The sequence below is a fragment of the Strix uralensis genome, chromosome 9 (assembly GCF_047716275.1).
Source record: "Strix uralensis isolate ZFMK-TIS-50842 chromosome 9, bStrUra1, whole genome shotgun sequence".
Taxonomy (NCBI): Eukaryota; Metazoa; Chordata; class Aves; order Strigiformes; family Strigidae; genus Strix; species Strix uralensis.
The window spans coordinates 732112-754491 of NC_133980.1; the positions used below are offsets into that span (position 1 = coordinate 732112).

Here is a 22380-nt window from a genome sequence, read left to right on the forward strand (position 1 = left end):
AGCGAGGCAGCGACAAGGTCTTCATCAGCTTGGCAAGGAGCTGAGCTCCCCAGGCGCCCGGCCGGAGCACTCTCCCCGCAGCTGGCCCCCGCGAGGCACACGCTTCCCCAAGGATGCTCTAAAGGTTTTTCTTCCCTGTCCCTTCTGTGTAGCTCCAGCTTCCGCACTAATGCACTTAAATAAGCTGGAAAATAGAGCCTTTTGTAGGGTGTTTCAGCGCATCCTCTGTCACTCGATAACAAGGGTTTAAGGTGACGGAAGGAGTCTCTCTGTAATTTGAGTGCTCTGCTCTTCCCAGCCCTGTCTGATTGGGTGAGTGAGGGATTTCAGAGACAGGCTTGGCTGCTGCATCTGATCATCTGCTCTCCAGAAAGGAAGTTTTCAGAGGGTTTTATTTTTCCAGGTTTTCCTCTAAAACTAGCAATGTGGAGCTGCTCTGTGGTTTGGGTTTTTTGGGGTGTTTTTTCTGTTGTTCCTAATGCAATGACACAGGTAACACCACCATCCCTGCTAAGCCAGGAGGCCCCTCTGCAGTATTTAGTTGCATTTGGGCACTTGTATTTCCCTGGCAAGGGCCGTGTGTGTGTTATATACCGGTTTGGCTGAAGTGTGTAGGATGCTCAGACAAACATTCCAGTTCAGGTTTCAAAGACATTTTCCCTTCTTCACAGAAGACCCAGCCTACCCAAGGCTCTGCGGCACCCCGGCTCCCTGTGGTTCATGCAGGAGAGGCACCGCCGGGCTGCCGCTGGGGACCTGCCTTGCTCTTCAGGGGAGCCAGAGCGACCGGCACAAAACAGCCCATCCCCTGGAGCGGGGCTAACTCGGGCCCTTGGCTAGGACCAGCAGCACGGCCAGCCGCATCAGTCTACTGGCTGCCAGTGATTTTGGCAAACACAGGGGCTGGGGTTTTTCCTCACCAGATCAGCTTAGTGGTTTGTGGACTGGATGTGTATCCATTGCAGGAATACTCTTCAGGTGGTTTAAGAGTATTGCATCAGGCTTAAACAGTGAGTCTGGTTTAGTTAAACCATAGGTTTTAAGACAACCTTGGAATTAAAATGAATCAAGGCTGTGTACAGACAAATGATTTTTTTTTAAGCTAATGCTTAAATAAAGCTGCGGTTCGTGCTGTGATCATCATTTGTAACCAAAAGATGGCACACTGCTGTATCTCCAGGGTCTATCACCACCCAGCTTGCACTGCCTGCAGTGCTGCATACATACAGGTCTGGGAAAAGGCTTATTTTTAAAGGTGGTTTGGAATACTTGAGCAGAATGCATTTATCGTTCCCTGAAGAGGGACTGTAATATTTCAGTGTGATTATCGGCATAATAGCAGTGAACGGAACAGATGTAAGCATATGCATGTGAAAGTGACCATGTTCTAGGAGGAATTTGATGGGGCAAAACCCAATTTAATTGCATTTACCTGTCTTGGTGACTGCTTTTTTCAAGAGTCAGCTTTCTGACAGTCTATTCATGTGGAGCAATAGTTTATGCCATGGAGAATGACGTAGTTTTCTGAATGAGCCAAGATTTTTCAGAATGCCTTGGGAAAGCAGAGGCGGAGCTGCAGGAGCAGCCAGCACGGGGGGGGGCTTTGCCTGGGTTGCAGTAGGGTGGGCAGAGGTTGGTGGCGTGAAGGGAGAGGAGATGAGATCGGGCTGGAGAGAACACAGTGTTGTGAACAACATAGACAAGCTGGAAGCTAGAGTGAAGAGTTGTCCTGGAGTAACTTTTTCTTGGAACACTCATTATCAGCAACAGATCCTGGCTGTGTTTGTTTGAAAACAGTTCTGTTAATATGTGCCTTGGCAGACAGTGTGAGTCCGTTTCGAACTCCAGGGGTGGATTCTGCAGCGAACGCCAAGGAGGCATCTGACGGGGCCTCTGCATTTGCACAGTAGCACAGTGTTGCTTTCTGGGCAGTTAAAATAATATTTCCTGGTGTCTGGGGTACTGTGTTTATTGAACAAGTACAGGGGGAAAAAAAACAACTCATGCTCTCTGTTAAAGACTGGCAGTTTTAGAAAAGAATGTGTCCTTCAATGAACTTTTGACAGGTTTTTGTGACATCTTTCCTCTTCTAAAAGCATGTGAAGCAAATATTGGGTTATTTACTAATGGATAATTAGCTGAAAAAGTGAAGCTGAGGTATCTGATGATCACAGAAAATATTTTATTGCAAATGCTGTGTGCTCCACCACAAATACTGCTTTGAATGTATGACACAAGCACAGAAGATGCACCAAATCACAAAAGGGGGAACAGAAACATTGGTTTCTTCCCTCAGAAGCATTAGATTCCCCTCTTTCTGATAATACCACACTAGAAGCAAGACTTAGGTAAGTCACTGTCTGAGGACAAGCTTGAAAACCAAACAGAAGTAGCCAAGGCCTGTTGTAAAATCGCTGCTGTGACTGGGCTGGTAATTCCTGTGTTGGGAGGCTCCTCTTGTGAGCGGTGCAGCACGAAGCAGCCTCAGCCATTTCAGTCTGTCGCAGCCTTGGGCCATCCCGTTCACTGCAGATGAGCCTTTCTCCTCAGCTCACTCCTCTTGCTCAAGTCCTTTCTCCTGCCCCAGACGTTGCCAAACCTGTTGCTGTTTTTCCCGGCACTGTTGGCAATGACTGCCCTTCTCCCACTGGCTCAGGTGGGCTCTGGAGGCCCTGGGCATCGCTGCCGCAGCCCCTCTCCACACTGGCTGCTTGGGCCATGCCCTGGCACGCTGTTCCTCCTGGGCCTCTGCTCCGTGTCGTGTTCCAGCTCCCTCGGCCCTGCAGAGCAACGCTGCACCTGGGACCTCTCCCCAAAGCCTGGCTGGGGCTGATCCCTCTTTGTCCTGCTCCTTGCTCCCAGCTGTTCTGTGAGCAGATTGCTGAGGGGATGTATCCCTCCTGTCCCCCTAAATACCCGTTTCTCCCTTCAGGTCTGCATGCAATGAAAAAGATAAAGATTGTTGTTGTTGATCTTATAAAAAAAAAAAAATTAGGGCGGTGCTATATTATCACACAATCTTGACTGTTTGGATACTGAGCTACACAGGAGTCCCATTTCTGACAGTCTTGGGAGGCTTTTCCACCCCTGCCATCACCTGGTAGAGGGCTTGGTACTCTTTCTCCCTGTTTAACACGGTGTTATCTGCTCCTGTGTAGCTCCTCCTCAACAGGGCTGACTTTAAATCGACATTGATGCACTTTCTCTCAGAATTTTCTCTCAACCACTAAGCTTTTTAACCCCCCCCCTAAATTTAAAGAAATAGACAATAATACTTCTCAAGTCACAGGAGTGTTGTATGATGATTAATTAATTTCACTCGTAAATAACTAATTAATTGCACACATGTAAGTGTAACACGAAGCTGTGTGAGTACTAGTGATGTATAAACCTCTGCCACCCGCAGGACTTGGGGGCCAGTCCCCAGAGAGCAGCACCACGCACCGCTCTGGGTCACCCACCTGGCATGGAGCAACTGGTGCATGCAAACAACCACCCTGAAAAACCACTCAACTAGATGGCTTTGAGAGCAAATGCCTGTTAAGTGAGGAGTGGAAAAGAACCACCTCTGTTATTTCTCCCACAGATGCCTGAACCCCAGTTTATGATACTTAAGGGTAAATATGCAGTGGGAGGTACAGACAGATGGACAGTGGCTTGTATATGTGGACCTGTAAAGCAGTAACAGCGTGCCACTTCTTACAGAGACTGAAATGTCCTGCACTAACTTGATCTTTGGCAATCATTGCAGTCAAACGCATACTTTACTTTTAATTCTATCAATTAAATTTATCTTATGGCAAGGACAGAGTAGAAAAAGATTTTAGGACCTCCAAAACTTTTGTAAGAGATTTGGATTTTGTAACTCTTATGGATGAAAACTTCTGTATATCCACAGTCATGTAACAACTCATGATACATGTAGAACTGATGCTGATTCCATTCTGCTCTTTTGTACTGTGTCACAACTGCTGTAGAAATTATATCAATTTACCAGAAAGGCCATCCTTGGCTGTAGAGATGTTCAGGATAAAAACACCAGGGGTGATGAGGACCAATAGCAACATGCTATTATTTAATATTTATGTTTAGTTATATATAGAAATATAAATATAGAAATGGAAAAATATTTATATCGTTATATTTTATTAGCAGAAATGCCTGTGGGAAGTTTGCATGTTGGCTGGCGTCAGCCACAGTCTAGACAAGTGGTGCCATTTGTCCCTCACTACCGTGAGAACTGAACAGACCTGCAAACGTTAAACATGAGATGTCCTTGAAGAAAGCACATAACCAATAATTAATGCAGTATTTTCAGAAGCTACCCTCTATTTTTAACTAGCATCAGCAAAGCCACAGCAAATGACAAGAATTTAGTCATGGTAAAAAAAAATACTATGAACTGGTACTTGCTGTTTTTCCTTATTCAGAGCTTATTACTCAAATTGCTGTACTAAAGCGGTGGCCTAAGGTGCTACTCACTTGACTAAAGGTGACATGAAATATTTGTTACCCTCTGAACAGAGACAGCTCAACCAAACCTGGCTCCCCTGGCAGTGTTTCTGGAGAAAAACTAAATCTGCAGACTTGACGGTTTAAAAAACCCTGTACTTGAACCCAGACTTCCCAAACGTCAGGGTCTGAAGGGCAGACTGTAGCAGTGACCCAGAGCCAGATCTAACCCTGATCTGTGGACTCCGTGGGGCCAGTCTCTGGGGGGCCACTTGCACTACAAAATGTAGGCACATCAACACAGAACAGTGAGTGCCTTTAGGAGATGGTCAGGCCTTTCTGCATGTCAAAAAGCACCAAAAGACTGGAATCTGTGTGTTTAAATACATCAAGATGTGCTTGACAAAGTCCCAGCAATAAGATGCTGATAAGATACTGCCTTAAAATATGCATGATGTTAATCATCCTGAAGCCAGGGACCACAACACTGATCTAGTGGGCCAGTGTAACTCATGAAAAGCTCAGAAGCATTTTTATCCACTGGTGAAGAGCTGGCAAACGCTGCTGGTCTTTGGGGTGTGCCCTTGGATCACATATGGAGTCTGCTAAACTTGTCAAGGAAGGTGTCTCGGAGCTAGATTTTGAAGTTTTAAGATCTCAGCCTTGCCTTTGGTGAACAACACAGCCGGGTGCATGAAAAGTAATTCAGTAACCAAAAGTGGCAAAGATTTAAATAGAAGATGTATTAACAAATATGAGACAGTGTAGGGCATTACTATCCTACTTTATCACTATTGCCTAGTTCAGCCTCAGTTTTTAGGTCATCTGTGGTTTGATTAGAGAATTGCTTAGAGACAGAAGAAATGTGGTTTGCCTGTATTTCCAGCTCTTGTCCGTACTAAATTTGAACGTGAGCTCATTTGTAGAGTGCTGTAGTTCATTTTATTTAGACTTACTTGCAACTGACTGTCTAAACCTGTATTTCCAAAGTACCTTGGGTTTGTATTGTCCCGGAGATGTGGCACAAGGAGAGGATCTGGCACAAATAATGGGTAGAAAGGTGTGTGTGTGTAAGTTCTTCTGCTTGCTTGCTGTAATGCTACTAGAGGGATGCACCTTCCACTCCAGTAGGGAAGGAGATGGTGGAGAGGGGAAGGTGCTGTGCACAGCAGGACACCAGCTGTGGCTGAGGCTGCAGCCTCACTCGAGGAAGGCAGTGAGTACAGGGCACCCACCTGCACGCCAGGAAAGGCAGGTGCCCCAAAGCGTTAATGCTCTATTACTTATGAAGATTCTCTATTATAAACCGTATGCCTGTCGGCATCCCGCCTCCTGTCCTGCCTGGCCGAGCCCCTGGGATCCGCGGATCCAGCTGCGCGGTACAGGCTGGCCCCGGAGCATCCTTCGGGATCGGCGGGAGCCTCCGCAGCCGGAGGGGGGTGGATGGGGCGGAGCGACTCGCCCAAGGGCCACCCCGGGCTGCGACCCCCGAGGGGACACGGTCCCTCTCTCGGGGGACAGAGTCCCTCGGTACGGGCGGGAGCGGGACCTGCCGCAGGCCCCGGGCAGCAGCAAGAGGCACCGGGCGCCCTTCGCTCCCCCGGGGCCGCCAGCGGCTGGAGCGGAGCGAGGGGTGCGCGAAAAGGGGTGGGGGGTGCGTGTGTGTGTGGGGCTTTGCTGCATCCCCCTCCTCAGCGGGCAGCCGGGACACCAAACTCCTCCGGGGCAGGGGAGAGGCGGCGGGGAGGCGCCGCCGGGAGCGGAGTGGGGGGGACGGGCCGCGGCCCCCACCCCGCCGGAGCGTGGGCGGACCTGCCCGCTCCGCGGCGGGCCGTTATTCACCCCCAGGGAATTCTTCATCCGCTAAAACAAGCCATATGCCATATTCCAAGCGGGCCCTAGGGCGGACGCAGGGGGGTCCCTGAGGCTGGGAAGGCGCCCCGGGGGGAGCTCGGCCGACCGCTCCGCTCCCTCCCCCCCGGCTGCGGGGGGTGCCCGGCCTCGCTGCGGTGTGGGGGGGATGTGGGCGGCCGCGGGAAGGAGCGGAGCGGGGTGGGCCGGGCCGCGCCGCCCCTGCGCCCGTCCGCCGCCGCGGCGCGCAGCCCGCCCCCGGCGCGGCGGGGGTGAGGCGGGGGGCGAGTGCTGCTCCCTGGCGCCGGGAGCCCGCTCCAGCGCCCGCCGCGCCGGCGAACATGAGCGATCATGGCCGCCTTCGGGCTCCTCAGCTATGAGCACCGGCCGCTCAAGCGGCCGCGCCTGGGGCCGCCCGACGTCTACCCGCAGGACCCGCGCCAGAAGGAGGTGAGACCGCCCGGCCGCCCCCCGCCCGCCGCCGGCCGCCGCCCTCGCCTCCCGGCCCGGCGCCTCCCCCGAAACTTTTGAGCGGCGCCGGGCGGCCGCGGAGCCGCCCGCTGACTTGCATTTTTCTGCGGCGAGGCGGGGGCGGCGGTCCCGCTCACTGCCACCTCGGCCTCGGCGTCCTCCCCGCGGCTCGGCCGGCGGCCGGGCTCCTTCTGCGGGGCGGCGGCCAGGGCAGAGGGGCCGGGCCGACTGCCGGGAGCGGCACCCCGGGACATCAGGGGCCCGTGAGGGGAACCCCCAGCCCGTGAGGGGTCCGTGAGGGACACAGCTGCCCGCCATGAGGGGACCCCCAGCCTGTGAGGGGCACAGCTGCTGCCCGTGAGGGGACCCCCAGCCTGTGAGGGACACAGCTGCCTGCCATGAGGGGCACCCCCCGCCTGTGAGGGGATCCCCAGCCTATGAGGGGCCCGTGAGGGACACAGCTGCCTGCTGTGAGGGGATCCCCAGCCCATGAGGGGCACCCACGGCCTGTGAGGGACAGGGGCTGCCTGCAGGTGCGAGGTGCCGTGTGGCCGGCTGAGGAGCCCAGGCCTGTTTCTGACCTGATGGCAGCGACCCGTGGTTGGAGGCACGAAAGGGCTGTGGGAGGGTGTTTGGAATTCAGGAGATGTACCCAAAAACCGCAGGGTGGAGGTGATAGCTTCAGCTCCGGTGTCAGGCTGTGGCTGTCCTGCTCCGGGTTCCACAGCCAAACCCATGGAGAGCCGCTGTCGGTCGGTGCTGGGGGCGAGTGCGTAGTGCGGGCGGGCGCCGTGACATGGCTGACATGTCCGGCCAAGCTGTGGGGTCAGTTGTTGGCTCACCCTGGCCCCGCTTCGCGGTCTCGATCCCTCACTGCTGGCCTCCCGGAGGTGGATGCAAGAAGCCTCTGGTTGGGTTTTGTGACTGGGGTGTCTCCCCGCAAAGCCAACGGGTCTCTCTTGAGATTCACCTTGTGTGCTGGGCTGTGACTCGTGGACGAAGCTGTGTGTGGGTACACCTGCCTCTCGTGTCATTGGTCTGCGGTGTCCTGGTGTTCCCAAACGTCTTCTGTCCCGGTGAATTCAGGCTTGGAGAAGTCACCGGGATGAGGATGAGCTTCAGTTAAACAGAGCAAGTACAGCAGGGCAGCCATGCAATGCTCTTCGCGCTTTGCCCTGTTCCTGGTCTGTTGTCCTCTTGTTGAGGCTTCCAGAAAGGACGCTAATTAAGGGCAATTTGTTAGTCATTTATGAGCATTATCTGGTTCACATAGGCTGGAGAGAGCTCATTGGAGAGTGACTATTGGTCAGTGCTGGTTGACCAGTTTGGTTGTGTTGATCAGTGTTGTGGCTTTGACAACACGTGATAAAAGATGCATATTCAAGTCCATTACTAATCCTTTGAGACGTACCTCTATTTTCTGACCCCTAGCATATCTCTGTCTTTTCACCCTTATGCCACTACTCATCCTACTTACAAACTTGACGATTACGGTAGCTAGAAGTATTTCCCTGGTGTGTATTTTTTATGTGTGATCGTGACCAGGCTGGCAGAACTGCATCTGAACTCAGCTATGACAATGTATGGAGATGAATTTTTAGCTCTGGACTGTTAAATATTTTTAGTCAGGTGGTGGATTGATTCTTGCAGACACATTTATAAATATGCAGCAATAAGAATGGAAGTGGCAAGTGCCCAGATGGTTAATATTGAAAATACATTTCATGGGTGCATTAGGAAGTAGAAAATAACTGCAACAGGCTTGTTATTTGCCATAATGTAATTGATTGAAATGTGGCTTGGGGAAAGTTCCTTCCACGTGTGTACGTGTTTGTGTTGCACGGGGCATTTCCAGACACAGTCCTGTGCCGTCCCAGCCTTTGGGCTGGTGAAGTCTGTCACTGCAAAAGGAGACAGATGCGGAGTTACGGGTCCTGGTAGAGGTGGGGATGGGCTGTGGTGATGATGGTTGCCAGTGTCACCTTGTGCCTCTCTCAGCTCCCTCTCTGCCAGTTGCTGGCACCTCCAGGGCCCCCCTGCCCCAGCACCCGTTCACCTCTGCAGGGTTCCCTCCTGAAAAACTTGGGGTGAGGCTTTGCCCCAGAGCGTTGCTGTGTGCCCTCTGCAGAGGGAAGGGGTGGCAGAAGGGAAGGCTTCAAATTGCACAGCACATAGCTTCTGCTTGAATGCAGTTACCTGCTGGGGCTGCCTTTAACACCTGATACTGCTCTAAAAGAGAAGGATGAGGAGGAATTAGCTCTCCTTGTCTTTCTGTAATGTGTTTTCTTTGAACCTTGGACAGTGCTTTGCACATTGCTTCTCTGTGTAATCAGCAATCCCTGCTGCTGGTTATGGAGCAAGAGGTAGCGGTGGAAATCACGCCCTGGCAGGAGCAGCTGAAGGCAAGTGTTAGAATACACTTTTTTCTAACACTTCCTGTGCTCTAAATTGTTACCGTCTCCCTGTGATGGATAAAATATAATGCAAATCGTGTTTATTACAAGACAAAGATGTAACCACTGAATGTACCATATCATCAGGGCCAGATCTTGATGGTTTTACTTGTGAGTAATGCTTTTAATTTCAGTTGAATTCATTTCAAAACACAAAAAAGCACAATGAACATCATTTTATGCTGAGAAATAGCCTTCAGACAGAAGAAATTTCATCACCTTCTCTGCACATACTGCACAGGGTTTGACCCCTCCAGGGCTCAGTTCTCTGATGTTTACAATCACCGGTAGCCCAGACCACCTTCTCACTGGTGGGGTAGGTAAAGCAGTTGGGGAAAAAATGTAAAGCAGTCCCCATCCCTGGAGGGGTTGAAGAGTCGGGCTGACCCAGCGCTGAGGGATCTGGTAGAGTCGAGAACGGTCAGTGTGAGGTTCATGGTTGGACTGGAGGATCTTCAAGGTCTTTTCCTTGATGATTCTGTGAAATCTCTGTCAGGCCTCTCCAGCATTGTCCCCCTTATGCCAGCTCAGAGTCTCTCTGGGCCCTCCTGGTATCTGTTTATAACAGTATGTCATCTTCCTTGCTTTTCCTTCCTTGCTTCTGCCCGTGGTTGGCTGTCAGGAATGGCTAATCCTTGCTCGTGACTTCTGGCCATTGATTTGGAGTGGATAATGCTCCTCTAAATGTGGTTATTCCTCTCTCCTTCATGAAATAGAGCTTGTTTAGTAATTTGTAACTGGCACTGTATTTTACACTGCTTCTTAGGGAGTTATTTTTTGATCTCGTTGTTCAAACCAAGCCCAACATCCGAGAGCATGAGCTGAGCGCGAGTAGAAGGTTTGTGCTGCAGCAGCTACCCCGCAGGTGAGCTCCTGGACCTTCCCGCGGAGGGTCTGTGTCTCCAGGCTCATGCTGGGGTTGCTCTGAGCTGCGGAAGGTTGGTGCCCTGGTGTAATGAAAAGAAATGAAGCAAAAGGTGGAGCAGGTGAGGGGATCTAAAAGTAATGACTGGTTGAAAAGATCCATTTTGTTGCTTCTGCGAGTTTAATGTGGACTTCTCTTAAAATTCTTGTCTATAGGAAATTTTTGAGGTCAGGGAGAAAAAGAATGCCTTTCAAAAATTCCTTGTTTTTGACTGTGCCAGTATAGCTCTGTATGTTGTGTGTTTGCTCAGCTCAGGTGTCAGAATAAACTGGCCAGTTCCTAGTGTTTCAAGACCTTCATACATCATTAGCTCTCTGCTTTTCTCTTGCTGGCTTGGTGCTGCAGTGAGCAAGTGTTACTGCAGCAATAAGCAGCAGAATGCTTAAGTTGAAAGAGCTCGTTCCTGTTAATTAAAAGCAAATTAATATGGAATTATACAGTCCAGAGCATGCAACCGTAACAGCTCAATGGCCCTGACAGCGGTGGGTTTTTCTCGGTCTGTTTGAGCACCCTGGCTGGGCCAGTGCTACAGGTGGCCTCTGGACAGGCTTTGCTGGACTCACAGCTGCGCTGGCCTGAAGTCACGCGCGCAGGCTTAACGTGGGGTCTGGCTTCCCGCAGAGCTGCTCGGCGCCAGCGAACACGGCCTGAGCTGCCCGGGCTTTCTGCGAGGGTACGTGCTGTGTGCACAAACAGAGTGCGGCATGTACAGCTGCGGGTCTGGGCTGTCCCGCGCAAAACAACTACAGCTCTGAAACAAATGAACGCAATTTGGGCCTGAATGTTCGTTTGGCTGTTTAAAATTGCAGAATGGTTTTAAGCCTTGATTGGGCTTGCTTGGGGCCCTGCTTGACGTTTTGAAAGGAAGCTCCGCATCCCGCAGGAGTCCTGAGGACCAGCCTGCTGTGGCACGGAGCGTGTCCGTCAGTGACAGCAGTGCGCCGTGCTCCCGGGCCTGTGGTCCAGAGCGGGCTCAGCCCTGGCACGTTCGGTGCTGTACAGTTTGGCTGTGCTGGTGTCCGGCCTGTCTGTCCAGGAAACCTTCCTCTCTGCTAGCGGCCAGCTCTGCTCGTGGAAGAGGGCCCGGAGCTCCTAATGGAGCTGGTGCAAGCGAGATGTAATGGGAGCTCCTGAGAACATCCATTTTATTGTTAATTTGTTTGTAAAGGTATCTCTGTGCACTGTCTTCACAGATGACATGCCTTTTCATTTCTAGCTGGTGTTTGGTTATGCAACTGTGATATGTTCTGTGTTTAAAATTTTTGAACTACTGCTGAAGGCAGAGAGAAATCCGAGCTAATAATCTGAGCCAGACAAAACCAAAACACTGATGTGTTTGTGTTGTCAGTCCATCCGCAGCTTGTTCCTACAGTAGTGGTAGATATAGCAGTACAACATACGGTTCTTGGTTATTTTCAGCATAACGATATCTAGACAGCTTTTTTCAAAGGAGAAGTTTAAAGATAACAGACCTGGGGTCATCTGTGGAAATGGCACTAATAGTAACATGTATCTCCATCTGTTTGCCATTTACCTTTTATTTATTTGCTTATAATCTCTTTGATCACTTTCATCCCTGCCTTTATTTGTGTTTTCAAGGCTGTCTTGGGGATGGTGTGGGTGGAGGAGCATTCCAGCACTTCTTGTTGATTTAATTTAAAATTCAGATGAGGCTTGCTAACTTCATAAACCCTAGAGAGTTTAGAGTTGTTCTCGATACATTGCCGTCTTCTGTGTTACTCCCAAACTCCGCAAAAATACTGAAAAGCAGAATGCGCTGCAAAGCGCAAGAGAATAAACCGAATGGAAGCTTCTGGGTCTGGTTTGGGGGAGACATGTTGCCCCAAGCTGGTAATAAAATCTTCTAGTAAAATCATGACATTCTTAACTTTATTTTCTCCTCTTTGGTTTGCTTGGTGGCACGGCAGTTGCTCTTTGTTGTCACAGCTTATTTCACAGTCATCTCGGGGGTTGCTCCAGTGTCTCACCCGCTACCGCTTGAGCTCGGGTCGAGTGCCTGTGGTGGCAGGGGACTGGCTCACTGGGGAGATCTGTGCCTCCTCCTCAGAGCAGGATTAAGGCGAACAAACAAGCTGAGTTCCTGTTCCTGTGGTGCAGGTAAACCTCAGTCTGGCAGGCATGTGATCCTGGATCAGTGGATGAACTGTGCAGCCACCACGGAAGAGTATTAACGTTGGCCAAGAGAAGTGCCAGTATGCGTTTGTGAAGGTTGGGGTGTGTGTTTGTGCCTAATGCTGCTGACCCCGCTTCTGTCTGTTCTGTTGTGGCTGCAAATAGGGTCCAGCTAAGCCTGCTTAAATACTGATACGCAGCAAAATGAAGAAGGTGTATTGATAGTATAGCAGGAGACCAGTAGTACTTCCACTTCAAAAGTAACTCCAGGAGAAGTGAGTTTAGTTGCAACAGGGACAGATGTTCACTTGAAATTGTTTCTGCTAGAGGTGGTCTGTTTCCTATTTCAGTAGATATTCTCAAATGGTGGTTGTGGGGCTGCAAACAGAGTTTTAAACGTCAACAAAACAACTGTGCAAAAACATTTGTGTGCTGGGGGAAAGGTGGTTCCAGTGAGCCCAGCGTATCTCAGGGGGAAGGATGCTGGTGAGGATGGCTGGTGACTGGTACCAGCTCCAGGAGGAGGATTTGGGGCGGTGCTGGGGAGCACTCCAGGTTTTGTGAAGGCTGCCAGGGCTTTGTCTCCTGCTGTCCTTTGCAGGGCCAGCAACCCTCTTTCAGCAAGACAAGCGGCATCCTTATCAAGTTATGGCCTTGGAGCCTGTGGTGAGGTGGACACATAACAGGGACTGGAGGGTAGGAGCGGCGTTGTGTTCCCCTCCGCTGAAATCTCATGAATGTGCGAGGGGCTTTGAGGGTTCAGGGGAATGCAGAGCGTGACGTACTAACAAATACATGAATTTCCTTTCTAAAAACATGCTTCTCTGTGATGTGACTTCTTACGTTGCCATTTCATTTTTTGCCCTTAAAACACTCTTTGCAGGATGAACTTACTGCAGTGAACGTGAAGCAAGGCTTCAGTAACCAACCTGCCTTCTCTGGAGATGAGCATGGATCTGCTAGAAACATTGTCATTAATGCCTCAAAGGTAAGACTGGGCTTTTCCATCTGAGTATATTCACCGAGATTGGAACTGAGCTGCCAGGGGTTGTACTTGGTCCTTGACTGCTTTGCTTTCTAGTCGCAAGCCTTCGTGTTAAAGTTAATTACAGAACTAATATAAGAACGCTGAGCTACCTACTGTCACCAGTCTTCAGAGGAAAACATGAATGCCAAGAACAAAACAGAACTAGCACATGTCATTGTAGAAGAGACGTTTATTTGCGCTCCTGTTCTTTATTTGCTTCACTCACAAAGGCAGTAGTGCCTCCTCCCCTGGAAGCCCCTGGTATTTACACATCTTTAGCTTGCTTTGGTCTTGCATCTTTTTTATCGGGCTGTTTTCTGCCAGGAGAAACTGGTCGCTGAGGTCCAGGTCTCTTGGAAATATATTCTTGGATTGTTTAGTGAAATTTAGCTTAGCTATCCCGTGGTTTGGAGTTTGTTGTTTTTTTTTTTTTTGAGAGTCAAAGAAGTGTGAGATACAGAAGAGCAATAAAAATCACTAGTTACTATCCTCCAAATTGAAAATAAGAGCTGTTTAGGAAAAAAAAAATAAATCCCATATTTCTTTGAGGAATCTGTCCAGATTCGTGTATGCTTTTTTTGGTTTTCAGACAAAATAATTTTCTGCTGTTTGACTTTTAAAATATATAACTTTTTATAGCTTATTGGAAAACTCGAATTTACTTATACAGTGATGCTCTTTTATTTTAGCAGCAGAAGAGATACAAGGAAATGACAGGGTTGCTATTGTTGAAGTGTTAAAGGTTTTCCTGTTACATTATTCTGATCTTGTTTTCTAGAATTGTTACCTGCAGGCACTTTCTGTCTTATATTTTAATTATTTGTGTTTTGGGTATTGAACATAACGGTTTGAAAACTAAACCAGAAATTCACAAGGAAGGGCTTATAGTTATTTGGAAGATTTAAGTGTAGAATCACCAAAATAAGTTCAGTATCTCCTAAAAGCTTTTCATATATTTTAAAATTACCCAGCTATGAATGTATTTACCAGAAAATCAAACATTTTATTCTTACTGACAGGCCTAAAAATTAATTTCTATTACAGTAATTTTGAAAAGTAAATAAGCTTACATCAGAAGTAAAATCCCTATTGTTTTTTTTCTGCTGTTTTGGGATTGAAAGTACTGGGGAGGCAGATCTTGCAAAGCTTTCCATTCTGGAGGTATCGCGTGGTAGTGGAGGTGTTCTGAACAGAAGCCAGAACTCTTCCTAGCTTACCCCAGTCTCTGAAGATTTGCCTGCTCTAACCGATGACGGCAAGACGATGGATGGGGTTCCTGTGACAGTGTAGTTTGTTCTGAATAGAAGCGAAAAGCATGTATTTACACACTATGCCAGGGTAGAGTGTAGAAAGGGAGTGTTTGGGACACTCTTGGGGTACACTGAATGGGGGCCTACATCTGAGGCGCCCATCTGCCGGAGGGCTGTGGCTCTGGGCGTGCGGGGACCCGGCCTAAGTGGCAGCTGCACCTCTGGTGTCTCGGTGGCCTGCTCGCCTCTGGCTTGGTTTTGCTGACCTGCAGCTTCTACAGTGACAATGCAGAAGTGTTGCACGGGTGCTTAATCGTGAATCCATCCCCTAGCTGCAGGGAATGGCTGTGTGGTCGTGTTGGATTGAGAGCCCGGACTGGAGCGGTGGCTGCATCTGTTCAGGTGGAAACCCTTTGTGCGTTAATGTACAATAGATGCCTACTTACTGGGTTGTCATACATGTTTTGCCTTTTTTCTCCCACCAGATTGGCGCTTACTTTAGCAGCATACTAGCGGAAAAGCTAAAACTTAACACTTTCCAGGACACGGGAAAGAAGAAACCACAAGTAAATGCCAAAGACAACTACTGGCTGGTTACCGCTCGGTCTCAGAGTGCAATTCACAACTGGTTCACAGATTTAGCAGGAAGTAAACCACTGACTCTTTTAGCAAAAAAGGTATCAAAATACTCCTTCCTCTCTTTCTTGGATATTGGATTGTACTGTCTTGGGCTGTAAGAGTAGGGTGGTATGGCTGATCGTGCTGGATGAGGGGTGGTGCTGGAGGCAGCCGCTGCTGTGCAGCGTGTCCCCTCTCTGCAGGGAGGGTGCCTGGGCAAAGGGGAACGTCCCATCTAGCTGGTAAAAAGTTCATTTGAGTGACTGTATTTCAGCTCAGGCATGTTCATCTTATGGACAGCCAGATTCTTTGCCTCTACGCTTCACTTCAAGGGTCTCTTTCTCAGGTGAAGGAACAGTTTCCAGAAATTCTCGTGTCTGGCAAGGAGACAATCAGCTAGGAAGCCAATGCATTCGTAGAAGAACATGCCTGCTAACCCCAACCCCTTTGCATGCTCTTCACATTTAAATTTGTATTTGTATTAACAATCTTTGTTAAATGGTCTTATTAGTCGCATTCTTGTTGAAGTTTCCATTAAGAACAAGAGTTCTTGCTGCTTTGTAGCAGTCTCTGTATAACTGGAGAAGGCAATTCTGAGCTATCTTTTTGGATACTGCATGCTGTTAAGAACAGCAGTACCAGATAAATTTGAAGTGGTCATTAAAATTCATCTAAGGTGGCGTCTAGAAGTCAGTAACAAAGGTGCTGTTATTCACGCCTTTCTTTCCTGAAGCTCTGTGCACAAGCAGCTAATCTTACGGTATCTGGGAGATATTCTGAAGTATAAATGAGACTGAAATAGCGAGCTCTTATTCCAAGACTATTGAGCATAAATGGATCAAAATAACAGAAGGTACAAGTTCCACCTGTTTTTGTCTGTTGCTGTGCCGTTGGTGAGGACCAGTAGAGCCACCAGAAAAGCAAGAGCTTCACACCCTAAGTTTCCCCTGAACTTTGAGAGGTTAACTTTGTGACTAGAAGTGCTAGAGAGACTTCTTTCATAAGTTTTCCTCTAAATAACCAGATTTATAAACCCGCTGATAACAGTACCTAAGGATGTTAAGGCATTCGTGCCTCCACTGGCTGCAAAATGTCTTATTCTCATCTATGATGCTTGAAAAATGCATTTTAAAGTGATTCTACCTTCAGGCAGAAATCTGTGAGGATTGCTGTGAGTGAATAGGGTGACTCTTTACCTGGGAGTCTCACGGGGCCAGCCCCATTGCATGTGTGTCCAGTGCAGGCAGTGTTAGCTGGCCAGGCTGTTCCCTGGCACGCTCTGGTTATTGTGGGCTCCTCCGAACCAGGGCACCAGGAAACCGGTGGTGTCTGTGTAACCGAACCCTTTCCCAAACCCTCGGTATAGTGCCGTTTCCCAGAGGTCCTGAGGATCAGCTTGCAGGACTCTCTCTGCACTTTGGAGGCCTTTGGCCGTGTCGAGGTTTCTAGTGGCCCTCGGGTGTCTCTGAGGAGGGGAAGGTGCTCTCGGTGAAAGCTGGGGGAAGTGTGGGGCAGCGTCTCTTTTTTGTCAGGTCGCTGTTTCCGTGTGTCCAGACAGAGGTGGTGCTTGTGCAGCGGTTCCTGGGCTGGCAAGGGCGTCTGCCACTCCCCACGCGCGAGGGGCCGAGCAGAGGAGGCCTGGGCTAACCCGGGAGGGCCGGCTGCTCTCTGCACTGTGTGCTCTAACTTCCTTCCTCTTTTGTTTCAGGTTCCTATTCTCAGTAAAAAAGAAGATGTTTTTGCTTACTTAGCAAAATATTCTGTGCCACTGCTGCGAGCGGCATGGCTGATCAAAATGACATGTGCCTACTACGCTGCTATTTCTGAAGCTAAAATCAAGAAACGCCAGGCCACTGACCCAAATATTGGTAAACAAACATCTCTAATGTCTAAATGCATAACAATAGCTGAAGGGGCCTGCTCCTCTGGCTCCTCTTGTTCATGGTGTTGGTGTTACCAGGCACCCAGAGAGGAATCTTTGTAGTGGGAAGGGGAATAAAAATTCTTTTGAATCAGTTTCACTTAGAAATGTGTGTCAGAGTACCAGGTGCCATGCAGCATAAATACTGCCCTGTTGGCTGCTGCTCCTCCCAGCTGATTCCTCCCTGAATCCCCAGGCGCAGCGTTGGAGGGGTGACTGTGCTGCCTCTTCACCATGGGCACCACCCTCTGTGGGATGGGCAGGGTGGCAAAAGCTGGGCTAAGATCAGTGTTACCAGGGAGTGAACACAACTGATTTAGAAAGCCTGGTATGAAATGTGAATTTCAGAGCTTGCTTATTAGAACACAGGTGGCAATGTATTTATTTTAACCTTAAATGATGCTGTCTGGCACTGAGCCAGTGGGCCAAGCAGTGAACACCTTTAAGCTGCTCAAAGGTACTTTAGCTATTATCAAAGTTGTAGTTTTACTCTCACAATTTACATACACTACCTACAGTTTTGCTACCGTCTGGAATGAATGCTTTACTTTTGTCCTTGAGCTAATTGTGCTCAGAGCAGATAATTTCACTGGTGATTAGCAGTATCTCTGGATTGCTGTGAGAAATGTCTACTTCTTCCTGCCAACTCAATCTGTTTCTTTCAAACTTTGCTTTGTGGGTTTTTTTTATTTGTAGACTCATAACACCCATTTTCACTCTGAGTTCCTAATTACAGCCCCAAAAGTTTATTTTCTATGTTCTAGCAAGCATCCTTGTTTGTTTTTTGGTGATAGTTTTAAAAATATTTTTACAAACTGGTCTGATTTCTAGAGACAGAGAGCAAGGGGGAGGCCACACGTGTGGCTGGCAAGAAGGGAAGGAGACACCTGCCCATCTGTTTGGTCAGGTCGGTGCCTCTGCTGGGGCGTGAGCTCTGGGAGGCTGCAGGGCTGGGCTTAGCGCTGCTGTGCTGAAGGCAGGGCTGCTTTGGTGGAGGATTAGCACAGTTCCCCACTCCTCCTTCCATGCGTTCAGGCTCCCTTGAGCTGCTTTGGTGTTACCGAGCGGGGCTGGGCGACTTGCTCTTTCCTTCTTCAAATTCCCCTTCCATCCTTTGCACTGAGGGCTGCTGAAACAGCCCCTCTCTCCAGCCTCTCCCGTGGTCATCCCTCTTCTCTTGAACGACATAAGCACTTCTGGGGGTAGACCTGAGCAGGGGGCTCGGAGCAGGCAGCGAGAGCAGGCTGATTGCTTTCCTAATCCATCATGAGTAGTGCTGCTGGTTGGGGGAGCATCTGCGGCTCTCCCGAGGGGCTGCAGTGGTGATGCTGTGCACCAGGACAGGGGCTGATCCTTTGCCTGGCACACGAACTCGTTCGGGTGTAGTTAAACTCCCTCTTTCCTGCTTGTCTGGGAGTGGGGGAGGAAGGGGAGTAAGGAGGTGGTGAGGAAAGCTAAGGTTGTCCCCTCTGTTGTGATAAATTGATCTAGACCTGGTTTGCTCTGGCTGGGAGTAGTAACTCTTTAAAGTTTATGCTTACTGGGAAGGTGTGGGGGTGTGCGTTTGGGGGGCTGTCAGGGACCCCTGCTCTGGCTCTGCTTCAGGCTGGCGCCGTGGCCGCACCCACTTCACAGCGAGCATGAACGGGACCAGTAAGGGTCTGCGGGCTGAGGTGCCCCTGACTCTTACCAGCCAGTGTTTTGAGGTAGGTTACTGAAGATTATGTCCGCTGTCCAAATTCCCTGTTCTGCAAAGGTTGCTGAGAGCTTTTTGGGAAGTAGTTTGCTGCGTGCTACTGAGCAGCCTTTGACAGTTCCCCAAATGTTTTATATCTGTGCCTCAGGTAGCAGAAACGCGGTTGCATTGTTTCTAGCTCAGTGGCACTGAGATATTGGTAATTGCTTTGGGAAAACTATTCTTTCATACTGTCACATGAAATCAGTTTGAAGTAGTGGATTTGGAATTGTTTTTCCAAAAGTGAGCAAATGTTTGAGGTAAATGTAGTTAAACTGCTCTGTGAAAACGCTAAAACCCACTAGCTTAGTACAGGAGTTTCAGTGGATTTGGATAGAAAAACATTTAATGTATAGTCTGTGTATGCTGACAGAACTGCAAAGGGAAAAAAAGAGTGAATGCGTTAGCTGAAGTCTGAGGTGGGTAGTAAACAGCGAAAATAGTTGTGTTTGAGTGGTAGTTCCTGCCACTCTGACAGTAAACAGGCTTAGGTTGTCAAAGCAACTGCATTATGTATTCATAAAAGAGTGCACTCTTCTAAAACACGCTGCCTGCTGATTAAATACAGCTCTGTCAGATGTTTGTCTCTGAGACATTAACAAATACCCTTGGTTGTTGCAGTTACTGTTAAGAGAATGCGCTCCTTGCAATTCCTCTTTCCCCAAAGCTTTAGGTATATGACCAAGCAAGTTTACTTTTTTCACTAATTTATCCAAGTTATACTAAAATCCAGAATCACTGCTGAGCAGAGAGAGAAGCTGATCATTTTTAATAGGTTTGTGTATTTGCTGAAGAGCATCTACTGACTTATCTAGGACAAAGGAAAGATAATCAGTTGTACTGGCAGAGCTCTGCACTGTGCGGGTCACTGTGACCTGAGAAGGTGCTCTTCAGCTTTTGCATTCTCGTCAGTAAAAATCTGGAGATGTTTGAGTGGTTATAGAAAGAACAGTTTTATATCCCATTGCTCTGCAAAGTCCCATGGAGTTTTATGCCTGCTGTATTTGGAGGGGGAAGGAAAAGGGGAGTAAAGGTCTGGATGGAAGGGAGTAATGAAGTGTATTTCTCTGTTTCAAGGCTGTTTTGAGGCCGCATGCTGAAGTCTGATGGGAGCGAGGGGTGACTCCCTGAGGCGCGGGGGTGCTGGGCTGGCAGGCTGCCTGCGGGCCTGGCCCAGCCCTGCCCCGGGACCCGCGCCCAGGGACCTGCTTCCTCACAGCGCGGCCGCCTCGGGCGCCTGTCTGCAGTGTTCTGGGGGAGTGTGTCTGATGACAAAGGTGGTGTCAGTTTGTTTCAGTTCTCACTGTGAGTGCAATCCTTGTCTTTTACCACCTGAAGTGTTCTGATTGTAAACTTCTTTCGCAGAATGGACTCAAATTATAACCAAATACCTTCGAGAGCAGCTGGCAAAGGTTGCCGAGTTTTATCATGTGGCTTCCAGCCAGGGCAGCAGCTCCGTAGTGATGCCTCAAGAGATGGAACAAGCCCTGAAGCAGTGGGAATATAATGAAAAATTGTCATTTTATATGTTTCAGGTAATATTTTAAGAAGTGCATGGATTTTTTTTTTTTGAGGTTACCATTCTTGGAAAGTTCAATTTTAGAACTTAGTGGTAGCTTTTGTCGTAAGACTTGCATAAATTATAAATGCTAATTAATTTTAAAGGTTTGCTCGCTAAAAAAGCTTTGATTTGCTTAGTGTGCTTGATTGCAATTGCAGCCATGTGCTCAATTATTCTCTCTTCTGTCTTATCCCATCTTTTAAGGGTGTTTTGAATGGTTGTGGATCAGGCTGAGGCCCCCGTGGCACGTGAAGCCTTGGCTGTTGGAGTGGTGGCCTGGCTGTTGGTTTCCATGTGGTTCTAGGAAACAAACTCTGGTTGTTTCTACGCAAGGACAGGAAGAGCAGAAGGGTTGCTGGGAGGGAGCTGCCCGCCAGCGGTGGGTCGGTCAGGGTGCTGCTGGCAGTCGCTGCCCTGTCTGTAGGCTGCTGTGGCGGTGGCTGGTTCCCGCGTGCGGTGAGGGCTCTGCGCTGGCGTGGGGAGTGAGAGCTAAACCAGAAACAAAATAAAGCATGTCGTTGCACACTGCTTGTTCAGCGCTCCCACTTAATATGTGATGTGCTATTTTAAATCCTTTAAGGAAGGAATGCTGGAGAGACATGAGTATTTGACGTGGATACTGGACGTTTTGGAAAAGATCAGACCCACTGATGATGATCTGCTTAAGCTGTTGTTGCCGCTAATGTTGCAGGTACATGCGTGTTTTAAAGCCAAAATCAGTATAAGTGTGATTCATACATGTTAGATGATTTTATTATTTGTGGTGGTAAAATGTTTATACAGATTTTAACTTAGGACATTTAGGGAAATATATTGCATGGTGCATGTTTGGAATTTATAAACACCTTAAAAATGTTCATGCTTTATAATCCTTAACTTGAATTGGTAGAAGGATTCTGTTACTGTAACTGGTCCTGGAGGGCAGATGAAATTTTTAAGAGACAGAAGTATGGATTTGTATTTGAGCTGCTCTTTTATTTTTTAACTTCTGGACTCTTAAATATTGGAGGTCATCCCTTCTAGTTTATGCATGTTCAATGTTAGATTGTTACAGAAAGCGAATACATGGAGTAGACCCTGTAGTAAACAATGCATTTTTTTAATTTCAGTATTCAGAAGAGTTTGTTCAGTCAGCTTACCTATCCCGTCGCCTTGCTTATTTTTGTGCCAGACGCCTATCTTTATTGCTAAGCGATGGTCCTAACCTTGTAGCTGCACACTCTCCTCACATGATTATCGGAGCCGGTAACCCTCCTCTGGCAGCCCCCAGTCCGCCGGCCGCCGGCCCCGTGGTGAGCCCAGTACAGCTGGCCTGCTCAGATTTCCTCTCCTGCCCTCAGCACCGTCCACTGGTCTATGGACTTAGTTGCATGCTGCAGGTAGGCCAGTGCTCTGTTCTTTTCATTTCCAAGGCCGGAACCAGCCCGGTTATTGGCAAACAGAGTGTTTTGGGTGGGATGAGGTGCACTAGTTGTGGTTAGAAATGCACTGTTTAAAGGGCGAGGACCGAGTGGGTCAGGGGAGTGGGAGGGTGGGTTCTCCACACCCAAGGAATCGTGTGTCATCCGTGTGTCTGTCTGCACCTCTGCTGCGGGAAGGAGCGGCTCCGGTGCCAGGGATGGCCCAGCCCTTCCCCTGCGGTAGAGCGTTTCTGGTGGTGGTAGTGCTCTGTGCGTCACGTCACATTCTCATCGCCGGTGAGCCCCGTCTGTCCGTCGTCGAGCGTGGCTGGCAGAGCAGCACCGTGCTGACTGCCGCAGGCTCTGACCTCGGAGGGCTTCCTTGCTTCTTCCGGCTTGTCACCAATGCGCAGTGCCACTGCAGGCTGCTTCGGTTTGGTTTTGTCAGAATTTTATATGGCCACATCAGCTTCCAGAGTTTTTAACACCATGGAAGAGAAGAGACTGTTCGCTTGCGCTTGTTGCTCGGCAATAGCAGAATTGTGAAGAGAGTAATTATTTTCTAAAAAAGGACTTGTATGAT

General features: G+C 48.9%; 1 protein-coding gene across 1 annotated transcript in view; it reads left to right on the forward strand.

Annotated features, from left to right (window-relative positions):
* The first annotated feature begins 6580 nt into the window (after window positions 1-6580).
* The window catches only part of MED12L (mediator complex subunit 12L), a 138728-nt gene continuing 122928 nt past the window's right edge, over window positions 6581-22380 (forward strand). Inside the window, exons 1-7 of the mRNA XM_074878325.1 lie at window positions 6581-6753; window positions 13169-13273; window positions 15048-15239; window positions 16889-17048; window positions 20202-20371; window positions 20978-21088; window positions 21507-21776. Of these exons, the coding sequence (XP_074734426.1) occupies window positions 6655-6753; window positions 13169-13273; window positions 15048-15239; window positions 16889-17048; window positions 20202-20371; window positions 20978-21088; window positions 21507-21776 (1107 nt within the window). The 5' untranslated portion in view covers window positions 6581-6654. The remainder of the gene's footprint in view (window positions 6754-13168; window positions 13274-15047; window positions 15240-16888; window positions 17049-20201; window positions 20372-20977; window positions 21089-21506; window positions 21777-22380) is intronic.